The sequence below is a fragment of the Corvus hawaiiensis genome, chromosome 26 (assembly GCF_020740725.1).
Source record: "Corvus hawaiiensis isolate bCorHaw1 chromosome 26, bCorHaw1.pri.cur, whole genome shotgun sequence".
In the NCBI taxonomy this organism is placed as follows: domain Eukaryota; kingdom Metazoa; phylum Chordata; class Aves; order Passeriformes; family Corvidae; genus Corvus; species Corvus hawaiiensis.
Window position 1 is genome coordinate 13,219,813 of NC_063238.1, and position 17,729 is coordinate 13,237,541.

The 17,729-nt window shown below is 40.2% G+C and overlaps 1 protein-coding gene across 5 annotated transcripts in view; it reads left to right on the forward strand.

Annotated features, from left to right (window-relative positions):
• Positions 1 to 11,472: 11,472 nt before the first annotated feature.
• The window catches only part of CRISPLD1 (cysteine rich secretory protein LCCL domain containing 1), a 37,986-nt gene continuing 31,729 nt past the window's right edge, over positions 11,473 to 17,729 (forward strand). For 2 of the 5 annotated variants that reach the window (XM_048286982.1, XM_048286980.1), the window contains exons 1-2: positions 11,494 to 11,578; positions 12,517 to 12,839. In XM_048286982.1, coding sequence (XP_048142939.1) covers positions 12,582 to 12,839 — 258 coding nt within the window. In that variant the 5' untranslated portion in view covers positions 11,494 to 11,578; positions 12,517 to 12,581. Of the gene's footprint in view, positions 11,579 to 11,795; positions 11,922 to 12,516; positions 12,840 to 17,729 lie in introns of those variants that run through there. The other 3 variants (XM_048286981.1, XM_048286984.1, XM_048286983.1) reach the window with 3 other exon arrangements.

Consider the following 17,729-nt stretch of genomic DNA (forward strand, 5'->3'; position numbering starts at 1 on the left):
TGTGATCTCTTCCCCAAGTAGCCCAAATGTTCAGCTCCTTGACATTACCACATCTCCATAGCACAATCATCCTGTGACAGGCACAGACACCTCGGCAACCTCTTTGATGTGTGCCAAAAGGATGGTGTGAGGAAGCCTTAGAAACCTCTGTCTCCTGCAGGATCCAGACTGTGATTCCGGCAGTCCAGCCACAGTTTGAACATTTCACACATCCTCTCTCAAATAGTACAAACTAATTAAAATAAAGCCACATCAAATTACTTTCCCAAAGGAAGGGGACTTCGAGTAAATGTTGTTATGTTGCTTCCACTTGGCTGCACTGAATTGTATAGCATCCTTTGAAAGATCAGTTGCAAAAGACCATATGGCTCACAAAGTTTTTCCTCAGATTGGTCAGGTACTACTGCAAAGATGCCAAGATCCCAAAGCTCTCCTCATCAGGAAAGACCTGTCCCTTTTCCCCTTTTTTTCAAAGCAAGAAGGAACTGTGGTGTGTAAATATTGCAGCCCATGCCCTCTGTAACTGTCTTGTTTGCACATATGAATACTGCTTCTTTAAGAAAAACAGACACTGGCACCAGTGTAAGAATGTATGTTTTAATATTTGCACACATACAGATATCAGTCTGTTTAGAGTGAAAAAGCTGAAGAACAGGCACACACAACTGGCACAAAAGGGGAGCTGACCTTTCAGTATTTACCCTGGTGGTGTTTGCAGTGGCACCTACCTGGCTGACGTTGGCGACGCTGTTTTGGAAAGCACCAATAGACTTTGCAAACCTGAAAGCTTCTTTGCAAAGCTTATACTATACTGCTTGCCTGAACTTTCTCTGCTGGGGCCCCACATTCTGTAAGCAACTAATTATGTTTTATAACATAAACAGGTCAGTATTTTGATGTGTATATCCTGCACTCTTTTAAAGGTGCTATTCCTTCAAAGCAGCACTCAAATCCTCACATACCCTCTGTAGCTGTAGCAGTAGTTTTGTGGATTTGCCTTCCACTGCAGCAGCTGTGGATGCAGCATTTTTCCAGTCCTTGGCTGTGGTGCTCTGTTTTAACAGTGGGTTAGAGGAAAGAGGAAGTTTGGATTATGGGATGCAGAACAGCAGAATATGGAAGACTGATGAAATGAAAGATTCTTAGGAAAAAGCAGTTCTCCAATAAACATCCCTTTATATTTTTCAGCCACTTGTATATCCAGGCCCATACTGCTGCCAAATGTAGGATTTTTTAGAGCACAGCCTTGCTATACAGGTAGAAAAGGTGGTAAACAAATGGAATATCTATTTAGAAACGTGCACAGTTATTCTGAGTGGTGAGGTAGGAAGTTAAGGAATTGTAAAGACATTGCTCCTGAGGAGTAGTGAGATTTCCCAATATGAAGCAGGTAAGTAAAGGCAGTAACAAAGTTGAAGAGGCATAAAATAAAGGGTAGGGTCTTGCTGTGAGAGAGTACAGAGTCTGGTTGCTTGTGGGTGGAAGGACACAGCAGACATGTGGAGGGTGGGGGAAGTGTGGGACTGGGACAGAAGGAAGTAGAGAGGAGAACTGACTGATTTCTTTCAATTAACATTTGACACTGTTTAGTTTAAAGAAGAAATGAGGGAAAAATTGTTCTTCCTGCACCACCTGCACTGGAGGCACAGAGCTGAAAGCTGCTGCTGCTGAGGGTGGCAGCCCATCCACATCATGGTATCCTTGCAATGGTTTTATTCTTCCATGTTCATATCTGTAACTCCTTAATACAACCAAATGTGCCACATGGATCAATTCCCAAAGCCATCATTGCCTCAAAAAAGACACTGCAGCAGAGACCTTTTCCTGATGCTGGAAAATAATTTACCCGGCATGAGTAATGAGTATTTAGAGGTGCTAACAGTCAAGGCTACGCACTGAATTGTAAATGACTGGCAAATAAGCTATTAATTAAAATAGAAATTGATTCCATCTTGTGGGATTTAAGGAGAAATAAGATTCTCACAAGGTCTCTTTTGAGTGCTCTTTTAGTACAGCTAAAGGCAGTATTTTAATTTTCAAATAATCCAACCCCATAATTAAAGTTACATTTTTGCCACAAATTTTAAAATATTAATGAAACTTGACTAAGTCTGGCTGAAATGCTCCTGGGCAAAATATAGAAATATGCTAATGACCACCTTCTTCAAAGATCTACTTATGAAACAGGCATATTCCTACTGACAAAGTTCATTGCTTTCATTGTCCTTCATAATTCTAATTAAAACTTCCTTTATGAATCAATTTTTAAACCATTCCTTCCTCTCATGAGCTTGTGGAAACTTATATTTAATTACACTTATCTGGAAATTTACAGGGAATACAATAATAACAAAAATTAGTAATATTAAAATCTTTGTTTTAAACATTGTGTTGATTTTTGTCATTTAGAATGATTTGGTATTGGAAACTGAGGTGATATGTAGGATGACATAAATTAATTCTTAATAAATTGCCCATAACTGCCCATACTGGTATAATTTATAAAGACCCTCTTTCGCACAGCAGGGTATGAGTGCTTTATATAGAAGGAAAAAAAAGCATTACTAAAAACCTGTAATAGAAGACTTAGCATGTTTATCCATGGCAACTTAAAATCAGAATTAAATATTCTTACTGATTTTGCCCACATTGAAAAGACATGTAATTCAGATCAAGCAAGGCCTGAGACTTGTAAATCAGACTGTTTTTCACTGCCTGATCTGATAATGAATATCTGTACCTACACAGAGGTGCTGGATGTATGAGATCTCTAGGAGAAAGGCTGTTGCCAAAGAGACGCTTACTAGGGTGGCATGGATGGTGTAAGACGTTACAGGTGCCAATGCTGATGATTCTGTATTGGCACCTGAACATGTTTCTCACAGGAAGAGGCTCTACTGGTGTCACCGTCAGCCTAGTTTGTTGCTCTCCTCTAGTCATAAGTTTGACCCAAGTAAGTAGGCTGGTTCTTCTCCACTTCCTATCCTCACCATGGCACACAGATTTTAAGAACCAGGATGACGTGGGAAGAAGAAGATGAATCCAAGATAGGGGCACAAACATGGCAGAGTCTCTCCCAGGGCAAAAATATGTTCTTTAGAGACAGATTACTCCAGACCAGTCAAGACATCTGAAATCCTCCAATCATGCTGCAGGAAACTGTGAGTAAAGAAGAGCAGCCTATGTAGAAGCAGTTCCATAGGTCCTTTTCCATACGTGTTTGATTTAAAAACCAAACAAATGACACTGAGGGACATGTTCTAATGGTAGAATTGGCAGCACAATGTTAACGGTTGACTCGATGATCTTAAGTGTTATCTCCAACCAATGATTCTATGATTCTATAAGTATATACATAACAGGGACAAAACAGACCCAAGCATTTCTGTCAGCAGGAAATATTTATGCCTTGCACCATTTCTAGCTCTGGGGCAGGGCAGTGATATTTCCTATACTTCTCATCACCTCACCCATGCATCTCTCCCAGCTTACTTACAAGAGCTCTGAACCTGCAGGATTTGGAGCACTGATATTAGTTCAAGGTACCTCATAGTGCTGGTCATTCCAGTGCTGTGTAACTTCTGCTTTTCCCAGAGACAGGGTAATAGTGCTGCTGAAATCTGACAATTTCACATGAAGTTACAGTTTGTCACCATCTGCCTTACTGCTACTGTGAAGGACAAAGCACGCAAGCATTAATAGGACATCTAGTCTGACACCAATGCATCTTTACCTTTCTTCCAGATAGCAAAATGCATAATTCATATGCAGTCACACAGTAAAGGTCAGCATGGAATTGCTCGCAGTATAATATTTGGAATCCCAAGATGGTGGCTTCTAGATACCCACAGCATCTTCTTCACTGTCAGTCGGACCCTCTAGTTTGTTCAGTGGCCAAAGTAGCTCGGTACAGAGACCTGTATCATTTTTCCCATGCAGTAAAGATCACCAGTCATTTGTCCTCCAATATTCCCAATAATTTTCAAAACAGAATAGAGACGAGGCCCTGCAGACATCACCATGGGTAACACGTGTGAGGCTCATACTTGCAGACTGTGTGTGCCACAGCTGTGCACAGATTGAGCTGTACAGGCCATGCTGGAAGTCTCCCCAAAGAGACCACATCTCTTTCTGGCAAGTTGCTCTTGCAGAACCGTTCACTGGGTTGAGCGATAGTTCTCTTTGATAAAGGGTGACAATATTCCTATTTCGCTCTGTCACACTGTGTGCTGCCACTGGCCTTTGATGATGTTTTGCCAACAAAAGGAGAGCATGTGGTAGAAGGCAAGGGCCTCATGGAGGAGGGAGAAGAGGAAAGGCAGAAGAGGGATGAAGACTACTTATTACCATAGAAACTCTAAGGAGGTTGTGATAGTATATGCTGAAATTTCCTTCTCCACTGATGTCAGGGTCTTATTCCCCAACACAAAGAAGACCATCTTCTTTTTTATTTTAGAGAATTATCACCACATCTACTCCTTAATGTCTGTGCGAGTCTTAGGTTGGGGCAAGAAAACAGGATAAATGAGGGTAAAAATTTGCTTTAAACATCACCTCCCCCCAAACAAGCAATCAAACAAACTAAATTTATTGAGATACTCAGAAGGAACAAAGGAGAAAGATGAAGCAAGGTGGGAAAAAGACAGAAGCCAACAGGAAGGATTTTTCTCTGTCATTTCCTTTTCAAGGGCACATAAACTGAGGAGTCTGTGTGCAGCAGGAGATATCACTCCTGGCAATAGTGACAGTGGTTGCAGCAGCTAAGATGGTAAATGTTTGATTCCCCTTTCAGCCCCCTGCAAGGCAGTAGGTGCTGCCATGAAGGCCATGCTGTGAAGACAGGTGGTGGGGCAGCGCTTGTCCTTCACCCCTGTCTGGCACCTCAGTCTGCAAGAGAAACACAGCAGAAAGTGGTTGGCTCACCTACACAGCCTACACCTACACCTGCCTGCACAGCCTCCTCTGTGGCTGGCATTGGATTCAGGGTACAGGGCTAGAGGGACAGCATCTCTGCAATACTGCTTCTGTGCCAGCCAACTCAGACAAGCAATTAGGATGCCTGGGGAGAAGGAATTCACTGCTTGGTGGGGACAAAAAACCCAAACCCAAACAATGGAAAAAAACCCCAACCTTGAGAGCTTTCATTGCAAAAATCTTGGTCCAGTGACATGCTTCTCCACAAACTCTCATTTGTAAACATTTTTTCTCCCTTTTTATTTTGACTCCTGGCTGTAATTCATACATTGATAAAGATTCTGTTTTCAACAGGGGTATTGAAAAATTACTGATATTTCTACCTTACTTTAGTAAGTCTGATATGGCTAAAACAAGCCATTTCTTTTCCAGAGAGTAAACTAGTAATTAATGAAACTCACAGGGTCAAACTGGACAAGACTGGGCAATTACAATTAAACTGCTAAACTGTTATCCCACAGCATCGTTAAATGCTGTGTTCTAACTGGCAGGAAGGGATTCAAACTTCAGTTTGCTTCCTCATACATGCAAGTCAAGTGAGTAATACTTGTGAATATGTAATTAAATTTTCATCCACATTTCATATAAAGATAAGAAAAATAATGAAATTTAATATTAGGTTTTGTTCCAAACTTATCATGACAAAACTCCTCTCCTGGAATACAAGTTAGTTTTGGGCAAAATGCTCCAGTCCTCTCTCTGCTGCAACACTGGGCACAAGAGCAACATTTAATTCAGTTAATTTTACAGGACAAATAGCTGGAGACAATAACCTCCAACAAAGCTCTCAGTTGTATTCCAAATCAATCAGCGGCAAAGGGATTTAGAACAAAGTGTTTCTGAGCTTAAGGCTTGAATTTATTGGAACTGTCTGGATATATCTGTCTAGGCAGAAAAACACAACATGCTCATAAGTCCCCTATTCCCCCAAAACAAAAAAAGCATATGGTTGTAAGCTTGAGAGTGAGCATAAAAGTGAGACTACACCAAGAAGATATATACGGTACCATAAACCTCCCCCAATTAGTACTTTATTTCAGACACATTAAATGTAAATATTGGTTTTCAGTGTGACTTCATTTTACCAGAAGTGCCCTCATCACTGGGTTACAGAAGTGTTACTACACATCTTTCTGGCTCAAAGTATACTTGATTATTTTATGCAATAGAAGTGACAGAGAGAATGTTCTTCTGACTCACTGTAATGTACAGGTTGGGGAAATTAATCATGGGCACTCAGGCTCAAATTCTTTTAGAGAGGGGTGGAAATGGAAACCTACTCCTTCAGATGCTGGCTGGTTATCTCTTGTGATACTGTGTAAAGGAAAAGGCAGTATTTATTTGTTATATTTTATGAACAAGCATATTGAAATAATGATTCTATGTGCTAAAATATAATGTCAGAGACTATTTCAAAAGAGTCCAGTTGTTCTTTATTTCAGGAGCTTTTTGTTTGGTAAACAAAATACTTTTTGATCTTGATGCACTTAAGAGGCAAGTGGAGCAAATTAACCAGTTTTACAATAAATTGCAGTTCAGAAATCAGAAAAATTTCCTGTATCTTTCATTTAAAATGTATCTTCAAAGTAATTTAAATAATGACATTTTTCTTTTTAATGATATCCTGCCTTCCATTCGCCCCAGCTCCCCAGTGGCCTGCAGCTCTGACATTTCTCCATTGGTTAAAACCTTTATTGGATTTCATACCACTTGAAGAATGTTAATTGATGATAACTTTCATTCATTGTTGATCTTAGACAAAATGAAACTAGAAAAATAAATTCTTCTTAGTCTCAATTAGAAGCAGAGGAGTACCTCCCCTTAGCAGAAATAATTGCTTCCAATCCCTCTAAATACACAAGAATGCCTTTTTCAAAGTAATACAATGATATAAAATAATAGTTCTGTACTCATGCAATCACTGTATTAAAATTTTTAAATGAAACTTTTTAAACTAGTAACAAAAATACAAAAGCTTAATGCCATCTATTCATAACAAGTATAAAAAAGTTGTTTAACTATTGTTCTAGGAATCATTGCATGACTATCTTTCATAGATTTCATGTATCTTTATATAACAATTTATATTTGACTATTCATTTTTACAGAATTTTATGATTACTTTTTCAGTTACTTTTGTGAAATAGCTGCTGAGAATGGTGCAGAAAAACATTCCTGCCAATCTTGCTCTTTACCTTAGCAATGGATAGTATGTGGTACTAGATATAGCTCCTTTTCCTGAAGGCCAGGAACTGTGAAGTGCTACAAGTATCTGTTAAATGCTGTTCTTTTAAATATTTTTCTGAGAGACTGATGGGAAACCTGATCTTTGTGAACTCTTCTGGTACAATACCAAAAGAAATGGATACGAAATTTTCTCTATGATGCTACACCACTTGAATGAACATCATGTAGCACAAACTTTACTAGGGAACGTGCAGTAATACCAAAAGGAAAAGCATGGAAGATAAAGGAAAATGCAAGGAAATGCTACCTGGTACATGGAATATGTCCAGGCACTTGCACAACTGCTGATAGATGGTATGGCATCTTAAGGAATCTTTTTATTCTGATAAACCTAGCCAAAGGAAAGCTATGCCCTATTATTTTATAGGGGTTTTTTTTGTTTGTTTGGCTTTGTTTTCTTTTTTTTTTTTTGTGTGTGTGTGTGTGGTTTTTTGTTTTTTTCCCCTGAGTTCTGTCTCTGAATTACCAATATAGTTGTGCTTCTCAAGAAGAAAACAGCTCATAAAGTCCTCAACAATGGATGTGGCCAAGACATTTTTGGCTGAAAGAATCCATCTATCAAAAGATTTTGCAACATTGGAATAATCTTGCACATTATTGTAACTACACCCAGAAGAGCAGGAATACTGACACCCAGCATCTCTTTTCTTCATTTGTTGTCCTTTCCATAAGTCTTTTGCTTTTTTTTTTTTTTTTTGAATCTGAGCAGAAAATAAAAAAACCCCACAGTTTGGGACTGTTTGGGCAAAGGCTTAAAGCAAGGTTTTGAGCAGAGTTCATTCATTTTAGTCACCAACTTTCACATGGATATATTTACCTTCTCTAACTCTAAGTATACTTAATTGTGGGAAAAAAAAAAAAAAAAAAAAGAACAAGAACAGATTAAACAAAAGACACCAAAAGCAAAATCAATTCAGACCACTCAGCAACATGGCAGGCATATTAGATCTCAGCAAAGGAGAATTCAGGAACCTACTCCAGGTCAGGAAGAGATTATATCTGAAAAGTGGTCTCCCACCTCACAGACAATTCTCCTGAAAAGTCTCCTGCTTGGCCATTTTTGTATGAGTCTGGAGAAATTGGCCACATTGTTAGTAGACACAGGCAGATGGGGGTCCTGATTTGGGAGTCACTGAAGTTCATGTGTCTGACAGCAGATTTGTGATATACGCAGTAATGTACACCTCCAGGGGCTGAACTTCAGGTGTACAGCAGGTTTTTCTGGCAAAAAACGTTCCCATGATTATTAGTTGCCTTTTAGTCACCGAAAGGACCAGGTAACAACTAAATACTGCTTTTGCGAGTCTCATTTTTGGAGAAAAAGTAAGATGTTCCCAAATTGCTGTAATGGATCAGACTTTTTAATGGCTACTTTTGGTCAATACAGTGCTGTGATGTTGTAACATCAAGCAGCAAACCACAAGGTGGATTAACTAAGAACATTTAAAATCAACACAAAAATATCCTGGATTTCGATTCTCCCTTTAGTTTTCAATTAAAAGCCCAGCTCTTATAATTTAGCAGATTTGTTAAATATGCTTTATATGTATTACAGTCTGTCTTCCTTAATTGGTGGTGTCACTCTTTCTTAGCCCAATTATCCATATTTGCATACCCCACGTATTTTTTCTATTAGGAAAAAAAATTCATGATGAAGTAAAATATCTTTTATTCATACTCTTGTTTATTTATAATGACTGCTGGAACTTCCTCTCATCAAATGCAGGAAGATTCAAACAGCAGAAGATGCTTTTTTCCTTCACACTTTAAATCTCTTTTAGCCAAAGTTCAGGCTAAAATCTTCCTTTTCAGGATTTTCTTAGTGCCATATTCTCTGTGCTTGTGCAGCACGTACCTGGTGACCTCTTACTTATTTCTTTCAAGTGGGTTTTTGGTTGCAATTTTTGTTGTTGCTGCTACAGCTATTCAGAAAACAGTTACTCAGTCCATCAGTTTGCATATGCACTCTCTTCACGTGCCTTTGGTAAGGAAGGATACTTAATTTTTGTTTCAAGAGATGCAATGGTACTTAACTGTTTATTATAATAATTTTAAATTATGGGTGGCAGTTACATCTCCAGTGGCAAAGGTCTAAACCAATCCAGAAAAACAAAAAAAAAAAAAAGAGAAAATGGCCTCCCCCAAGCTAATTAAGTAAAGAGATCCAGCAATATTTAATCATATTAATACACAAAAATTAGTGGATGTGTCAAAATATCATTTGTCAAAATTGTAACACTTTTATGTGGCCACAAACCAGACAGCCATAAACCAAATGCAAAAGGCACAGTCATGGAGTGCAAAGGGTTTATTCATTTGCTGAAAAATTCATTGATAACAAAAAAAAAAATCAATTTCAATGGGCCTATCTCTTTTTGCATGAATATTTATTTTAATGATCTAAACTTGCATCATAAAACAATGTCTTCAATTTGACAAAGACCAAATATGATCAAGTGCTTTCTAAAAGAATGATGAATACTCAAAATGAAAGACAGTAGGTGATGTTTGATGTATATTCTGTTTGAAGCCCAGCAAGTATCCAGTGCTGATGGAAAGGGGTAAATACTGCAATTTCCAGTTGATGTGACCCCCATAAATATCCTCACTCTTTCAAAACTTTTCAGTTCTTTGTGTGCAACCATTACTGGGTCTAATAATAAAGCTATTTGGCTGCTTTCTAATGAAATAACACTTGTGCCTGTACACAGAATAAATGACACATCCTCTTTACTACGTGATAATGCAAAGGTATGCCTTGATGGCACGGAGTCTGCATCTTAGCCTCCAGAGGCCTAAAGAGGATAGAAGCAAGGTACACCAATACAAAAGTGATGTGAGTATTAAAAAAATCCAGATCTGACATAGACTCCAGCAAGTTCTTCTAACTTTTTGTTTCCTTCTTGTTTCTTCCAACTATTCTGCATGGCCAGTCTGTAGCTATGGCTCATTCTTCTGTACCCAAAATAACAAGTGATAAGTCATCCTGGTGCATAAACACTGAAAAACTTGCATGTAGTCTGTGTATCCAGCTGCACAGTAGCATTTTACCTCACATAGTTTTGTTATAAATAATGTTTACTGCCCAATACTTGAGTGCAGAAATCCAATTCCAGCACTTCAAGGAAAAAAGTTATAATGATCAACCAATATAGAACATGAGAATTTTTTCATATCACAGCGCGTAAGTAACAAAGTACCTATAGCATCTTGCACTTAGTTCCAAAGTCTTTAGGGAAATTATAACTAAAACCAAGAAAGAGAGAGCACAAGAAGCAGCAGTGTGTTACTTGCATGGCATTGTTTCTCTTGGGCCCATGAAATTTGGAAGCATTTATAGAGCCAGTCTGAAGCCAGCTGGATTCTGATGGATTTTAACCTCAGCCTCTCAGTTTCAGAAAATGAAAATACAGAAAACTTTTGGAAGCTGATACAGCAGTCCTGTGAAGACTGGAAGTTAGTCAATCCTGCCGGTAGCTCAATGTAACAAATTATACTAAGTAAATGAAACGTCAACCCCATCAGCTCGCAAAAAAATTTCAGGCTACAAGACAACAAAAAGTACGTATCTGATGCCTATTCTTGCCTGGCACAGAAATGAGTGGTTACACACTTTTGAATTCTACTTTGTAAAGAGAAGTCTCATGTGGCTGGTTTGAATCCACAATAAAATTCCTGTCCTGATACCTCCAGCCATATTCACATGTTCTGGACTCTTGCGGAGCTCACAGCTTTTTCTCTTTGCTGTGTCTCAGCAGGAGCAGGCCGGCTTAGCATCCTCTTGCCTCCTGCCAGGGATGGAGGCGGTCGGCGACGGGGCCCCCCTCGACCTTTTCTGGGCCATAACTTTTGCAGGACCGAGGCCAGCTTCTGGCTGAGGCTGCGGTCCCAGCGAGCCCTTGCTGCCCGCCGGACTCCAGGTATCGCCCCGGGAGCTGGTGCGGGTTCCACCGCCCCCAGGGAGCGCACGGGTGCCGGGGCCGGGCGCGGTGCCCGGAGCGCGGCCGTCCCGCCCCGCGGGGTGCCGGGGAGGGGTGTCCGCCGCACGTCACCGGCGCCCGCGATAAATGCCCGGCGGGGCGGGGGCCGCCAGGAGAAGCGTGAAGCTCTTCGGGGCGGTAGTGGCGACTCGGAGGCGGGCGGGGGACGCGGCGGCTGAGCTCGGCGGCAGCCCCGCGCCGCGGCTCCGCTGCTGGACACGTCCGCGCCCGCCGCGCGGCTCCGAGCGCGGCTCCTCGCCGCAGCCAGCGAGGGGCGAGGCCGTGCCTGTGCCCCCCGGCCCGACGCGGGCGTGGCGAGGAGGCGGGCGGCGGAGCGAAGCTGGCTGCGGGGAGAGCAGGCAGCCGCCGCCGGAGGGGTAAGGGCACTGGCGGGGGGTAGCATCCTCCCCGCAGCATCCTCCCCGCGGCGGCGGGGGGACGGGCGGCGGCGGCAGGCCCCGGCGGCCGGTGCGCTCCGGCCGGGTCGGCTGCCCCTCAGAGAGCGGGGCCGGGCCGGGGCGCCGGGTGCGGGCGGTGGCGGCGCGCTGGGGAGGACTCGGTTCTGCCCGTGCGCCTCTTTGTGTTTCCCTCCCAGCGGCTGGGTCCGGTGTGGCGGGATTCGCGCGTGCTCACCCAGGGTGAAGGACTGACCTCGGCTTTCCTACCTAAAGCACTCAGTCATGTAGCAGGAGTTGTTAAAACACCGCATTCTTGGAAGTGGTACTACTTTTTCTGAGAGTTTTCAGTGCTTTCCTTTGTTTGCTGACTAGAATAACCCCGTCTGCCCCGTTTTCGTGTCCGAGTTGAATACCTTTAGTTTCATGAGGGTTTTGGAAATCATGAAACAAAAGCTTTAATCAAGGTCATATTTTGAAATGCACCAAGAGGGGATATATTGTATCAAGTTAATAGTGTATTTCAGTTTACATTTTGGCAATGAGTGCAAGCCTCTAACCTTCTTTTGTTCTTAAGTTCCAATACTGGAAGACCTTATCTACAATCTAATCTTCATTGATGTCTGGCTCCTTTTAAGTAGATATGAAAAGCATGCTTTCTGCATGCAGGCACTGAAATGTGCATGCCAATGTAATATATAAAACCACTTGAACGAACTGAAGTTCATAAGGTTGAAGATAAGCTATCTTCCCAAATCAACAGTATGCACTTACCAGAGTAAAAAATGCAGCATCTGCTTTCTCCCCCTAGAACAACAGTTACAAACTCTGTATGAACTAGAGTTTTTGTTGCTTAGTAAGTTCATACAGGCCAGTCCTTCAGTCTACAAATTACATTACTCTCTCTTATGCATTTACAGCCAACAAACCTGGAAGAAAGACTTTGTCTTGGAGCTAACTCCTGAGCATTTTGAGATCATTCATCATGAAGTATGTAGTACAGGAATGGCTCAGAGTAACTACCTTGCTATTCATAGCTCAAGCAGTTTCTGCAATGGTTCTTCCCAATGCCACGCTCTTAGAGGAACTTTTGGAAAAGTACATGGATGAAGATGGTGAGTGGTGGATCGCCAAGCAGAGAGGGAAAAGGGCTATCACAGACAGTGATATGCAGAGTATCTTGGATCTTCATAATAAATTACGGGGTCAGGTGTATCCACCAGCTTCCAATATGGAATATATGGTAAGAAAAAACGGATAGTGACATGCAGAAAAAAATGTTCTTAGAATAGTTGCTATCACTTTATAAAACACCATACTTTCAGTCTTAAGTTTTCTCACTTACAGAACTTGTCACTTGTTTGTCTTTTTTTTTTCGTACAGGTATGAGCTGTGAGATAAAAATGCCTGTTTGTGGATCAAGTGTCATGCTCTACTAATATTAATGTGTTTAATTTCTCATAGCTTTCCTACCTTTAAGTGGCAGTTCCTCAGTGTTAGGGGCGAACTTCCAAAACTGCAGTACTCAATAAAGTTGATTGTAACCGTGGCCTAAAATGTTACTGTCTAAGAAGAGTACTGAACTATGAAGTTTCAAAATAGCATGCATGTATTCTTTCCCATGCTTCTAGGTTGGATGGAATTTCCGAGCAAAATGAGGGTCTTACAACAAGAAAGCCTCCTGTTTAAGTTGGCATGTATTACTAGAGGGCTGTATATTTCTGTGTTCAGATTAATAATGTAATGCATAATTTCTGTTTATTTTTTTTTTCCTTAAGAAGCCTCTAATATTTGGACTATTATTAGTGGCATTAAGTCCCATGTTTCTGAACTTTGTTTTTATGCCGTAATTCGAGGCAAATTCTACCTCTCCTTGCTACGTAGATGAAATCAGGTCACTAGAGCTTTTAAGAAGTCTAGAGGTTTGATAAGAACGGGCAACTTTTCTTTTTCTGCACCTTCTTCCTGTGTTCACATGGTGTATTGTTGATTTATCTGTTCATGCACCAGAGAAATAGCATTGGTATAGATAGAGCTGTTTATATCAAATATTACACACGTTTCATGATACTTGCCATGACAGACGTTTATATTAACACATTTCCAGATGAAAATATTTTTCCCAGACTAGAGTGGTGTCTCTCAGCTTGGAGATCTAATTGAACTGAGCATATATATGTCCTGGAAAAACCATGCTTGCTTAAACCATCAGTAGAATCATAGGATGGTGTGGGTTGGAGGGGACCTTTAAAGGTTCTCTAGTCCACGCCCCATTAAAGGAAGTTTAACTTATCTATGTGAGTGTTACTGTATTAGAGTATATTAGAGCCATCAGAGAATTAGTTCAGAGAATCACAGGATATGTTGCCACACATCATCTCCAAAAAAAGGGATGATAATACCTGAAACCCCTTCAACCCGTTCAGTTACAATTGTCTGCATATATCCTTAAACTTTGTTTTCTGTTGTGACTTTTTCTGACCTTGATATAGTAGAGGTCAACATTTTGTTCCCAGTCACTCAGGTTGATTTTTTTCTGGAAAGCTCAAGAAAAAGCTATTAAGTCTTTTTGTAAAAGAAGAATCGGGAAGACTGTTGTATTCCCAGGTTCAAATACCACAAGCCTTTTTCTTGAGATTCTGTGAAAGCCTAGCTGATTTGTAGTTACGCACTTTTTTCCATTCCTAATGCCATACTAAATTTGTCTGTCTTACATATCTTGGAAAGAAGAATTTGGATATACTCAAAGAAGTAAGGTTTTTGACAGCTTTACTCAAAGATTCCTCCAGCACTGCACACACTTGGGCTTGGACTCTGTGTTAGGTCTACATCTGGAACAAGTTTTTTTGGTTTTGTTGTTGTTTTTTCCATGCTCTCCAATGATGCCTGAGCCAGAGTACAAGTAGCATGGAAAAGCAATTACCCAGTTTTAACATCAAGGATGTTACTCAGAATAGGGCAGCAGCTTTCAAGCGGGTGGAACTCAAATCTGGCGTAATATCCAAGGGAATCAGGGATTAGGATAGGCAAGAGTTTGAGATTTGTGAAGGTAAAGGGTCTGTGTAAAGCATGTGGTCAGGGACAGTTACCTGTGGAGGGACGGGGATCCATGAGAAGGGCATGGAGAGAGCTTGAGTGGTCAAGAAGATGTTGAGAAATCAGTGTTATGGAGAGAAAGAGCATTCGATGAATAGATGTGGTTAGGGTAAGACCTGTGACTGTGATGTGGATCAGAAGTTTATGGAAGGAGGTTAAGAGCACAGAAATTTGTGAAGAGAGGCTATTTGAAAAGCCTAAGTCTGTAAGTAGGGAGGAAGGTTGTATCTGGAGGAATCAGGTGAGAGTCAGTATTGGGAATGGAGACAGGATGGTTTAGAAGACAGTAGGAACCACACGCTGCTTGAACAGAAGGAGGAAAGGACAGGATTTCTGATTGTTTGCACATATATTTTTATGGTACTCTTAGAGATTTTTCCTTTCAACGCCTTACCAAAGATGATTATCAGTGCTCCAGAAGAGGGAAAAAATCCCTCTAAATGCTTGCCTGATGTTTAGGAAGCTAGGTAAGGGCAGCTGAAATACCTTGTCCACTTTTGTTGTGGTTTATTAATATACACACGCTGGTTTATTAATATAGACATGCTGTGCTATGGGCACAGTCATGTCCCTGTAAACTGCCCTTTGTGTTAGTAAACCCTTTCCTTGTGAATAGAGCTAGTCCTGCTTGGGGGAGTGAAGATGTATGTCTCACTGAACCTGAATGGAGATGATCAAGGTCCGCATGCCTCACTGATACACCTGTGTCTCTATATATCTGTTGTATAGTTGAGAAGTTTAAGATCTCCAAGAGTGCTTGGAGCTGGGAGAAGGTGGGTGGGGGCTGCATGCTCTCACTGCACTGTTAGGTTACCTTAGGTTACCTGCTCCTACCAATGGAATGTACCTGAGTTGATGATGAGACTGATCCAAGTAGTTAAAGAATCAGATTTTATTTTAAACAATGTAATTTTAGGGTTTTTTTTCATTCTGAGACATGACACTCTCCCTACATGGCAGAATCAGATGAGTATCAGTGCTGATAAAAGAACATTGGAATGCATAAATAAGGAATGGGTGGGATGGAGAACCACATTGGGTAGGAGCTATTGGTTTTATTACTCCTTAAAAAGTCCAGCCTTACCTTTGAGATAAGGTCTCCAGCATATAAGATCTTGGTTGTATTAAAAGCAAAAAAACAAACAAACAAACAAACAAAAAAAAACCCCAAGGAAAACTAAAAAGTTGCTTTACTGAGCTGTATATTCTTACCATATGCTTTGAAAAAGAAAACATTACTGGGCTGTCATAGTTCAGAGACCTAAAGTTACAGTGCAGTAAGATTCACAGTAGATAGGTCTAATGAACAAAGTATTCTCATGGTTGTCTGGCTGAACTTACTGGATGAAAAGTTCATCTTCCCAAGTACTGTAGCTCTGGTGGTAAGCAGTAATGAATTCCTAAGATAAGAGGATAAGAATAGAGCCTGTAAAAAGAGAAACTTCTGCAATGAAGCACCCCAGCTTTCAGCAAACAGCAGCTTAGAGACTTCCTGAATCTGCCGTTGCACTTTTTTCATCAGATAGAAAAGCCTCAGAGGGAATTTTCTTTATGAATCTGAACGCTTCTGAGTCCACTTATATTTTTTGAATCCATGGCATCAATTTGCAGAGCTCTATAAATTAAATTATGCAGTGGGTAAAAAAGTGTATTTGTTTGGCTTTAAACTTGTTCTTCTATTTGATGCCTTGTTTTTCTTTATTGTGAGAAATAATAATTTCCTCGTGATCACAAGGCTTTCAGCTGAAGAATCCTAATTCCTTTACTTGAAAACTATTCTGTCTGAATTTTGGTCTTTATCTGCTATGATTCTCCTGTTTGCCTTTTAATGCAAAGGGAACAAAGAAAGTATAGCCATGGCATACTGCAAATTGTTACAATTGTATTTATTTTCTTCACTTCCTAATAATTTCTAACATTCTTTTACTTTTTGACTTAGTGACCTATAGCTGACATGTTTCATAGAGCTATTCACAATGACTTCAAGATCTTCTTAATGTGCTGTCATTTACTACTGAGATGTTATATACACTACTGTGTATATAGAGTTGGCTATTATCTCCAGCAATGTCCTTATTACTTTGTATGTATTCACATTCAGTGCTATCAATCATTTTGTCTTCTAATCACTTACAATTAGTGAATCTCCTGTCTTTATGTTTTATTTTTCCTATCCTGTTTTTACCTACCTTAAGTAGTGAATCCTGCTTAAGTTAGGTAAAGTGCATTCTCTTTCCTTGGGCTGTTGTGAAGAAGGTATTCTGCAGAGACCATGGAAACGTATTGCGGGAATCTGAAAAATTATTTTGTATTCCTAAACCTTTTTTTGTCATTTGTCACTTCTCTCTTTACCTTATGATATCTTAATTTTGTTTGTTGATTTTTAAGTAACTTAGGAACTCTGTGGAAAACCTAACTGTACTTAACTATTTTCCACATGTTGACACCTTCAGGGTGTAATATATTCGGGAGTAATTACCTCTGTATTTCATATTTTTTTAACTTCTCCTATAAAATCATCCTGGTGGAAGTCAGTTTTTAGTCTGCAGTTTCTCAGGATGTTCTAGAAACTTTTAAAAATATTATCAACAATGTGCTGGGTTTTGTTAATGTGGTAACAAGGTCATTTTAAGAGAGACAGTGTAATGGACAGTAATCAGAAGTTTGATGAACCAGTTTTTTCAGGTTCTTGAAGGATATTATTTGGCCCTGGCAATTTGTTACTCTCAATATTTTCAGTTTTGGCTATTGTTTCTTGAGGCTGTTATGGATCCTCCACCTCATCTTCTGTCTCTTTTTCTGTATAGAAGAATTCTGGTGTGAGAACATGCATAAGCTCCTCTGTAGGGAACAGTATTGCAAAAATTCATTAAACTCCTCTGCAATGGCTTTATATGACCTTATGACTGCATGTTGGATCATTCTTTCCTAGACTTCTTCCTTCAAAGCTGAAATAGTTTTTGGGTTGTTGACATGAGGACTTAAATGGAAAAAGAAAAATCTTTTTTTGAGGTTATGATGAACAGTGTGTTATGAA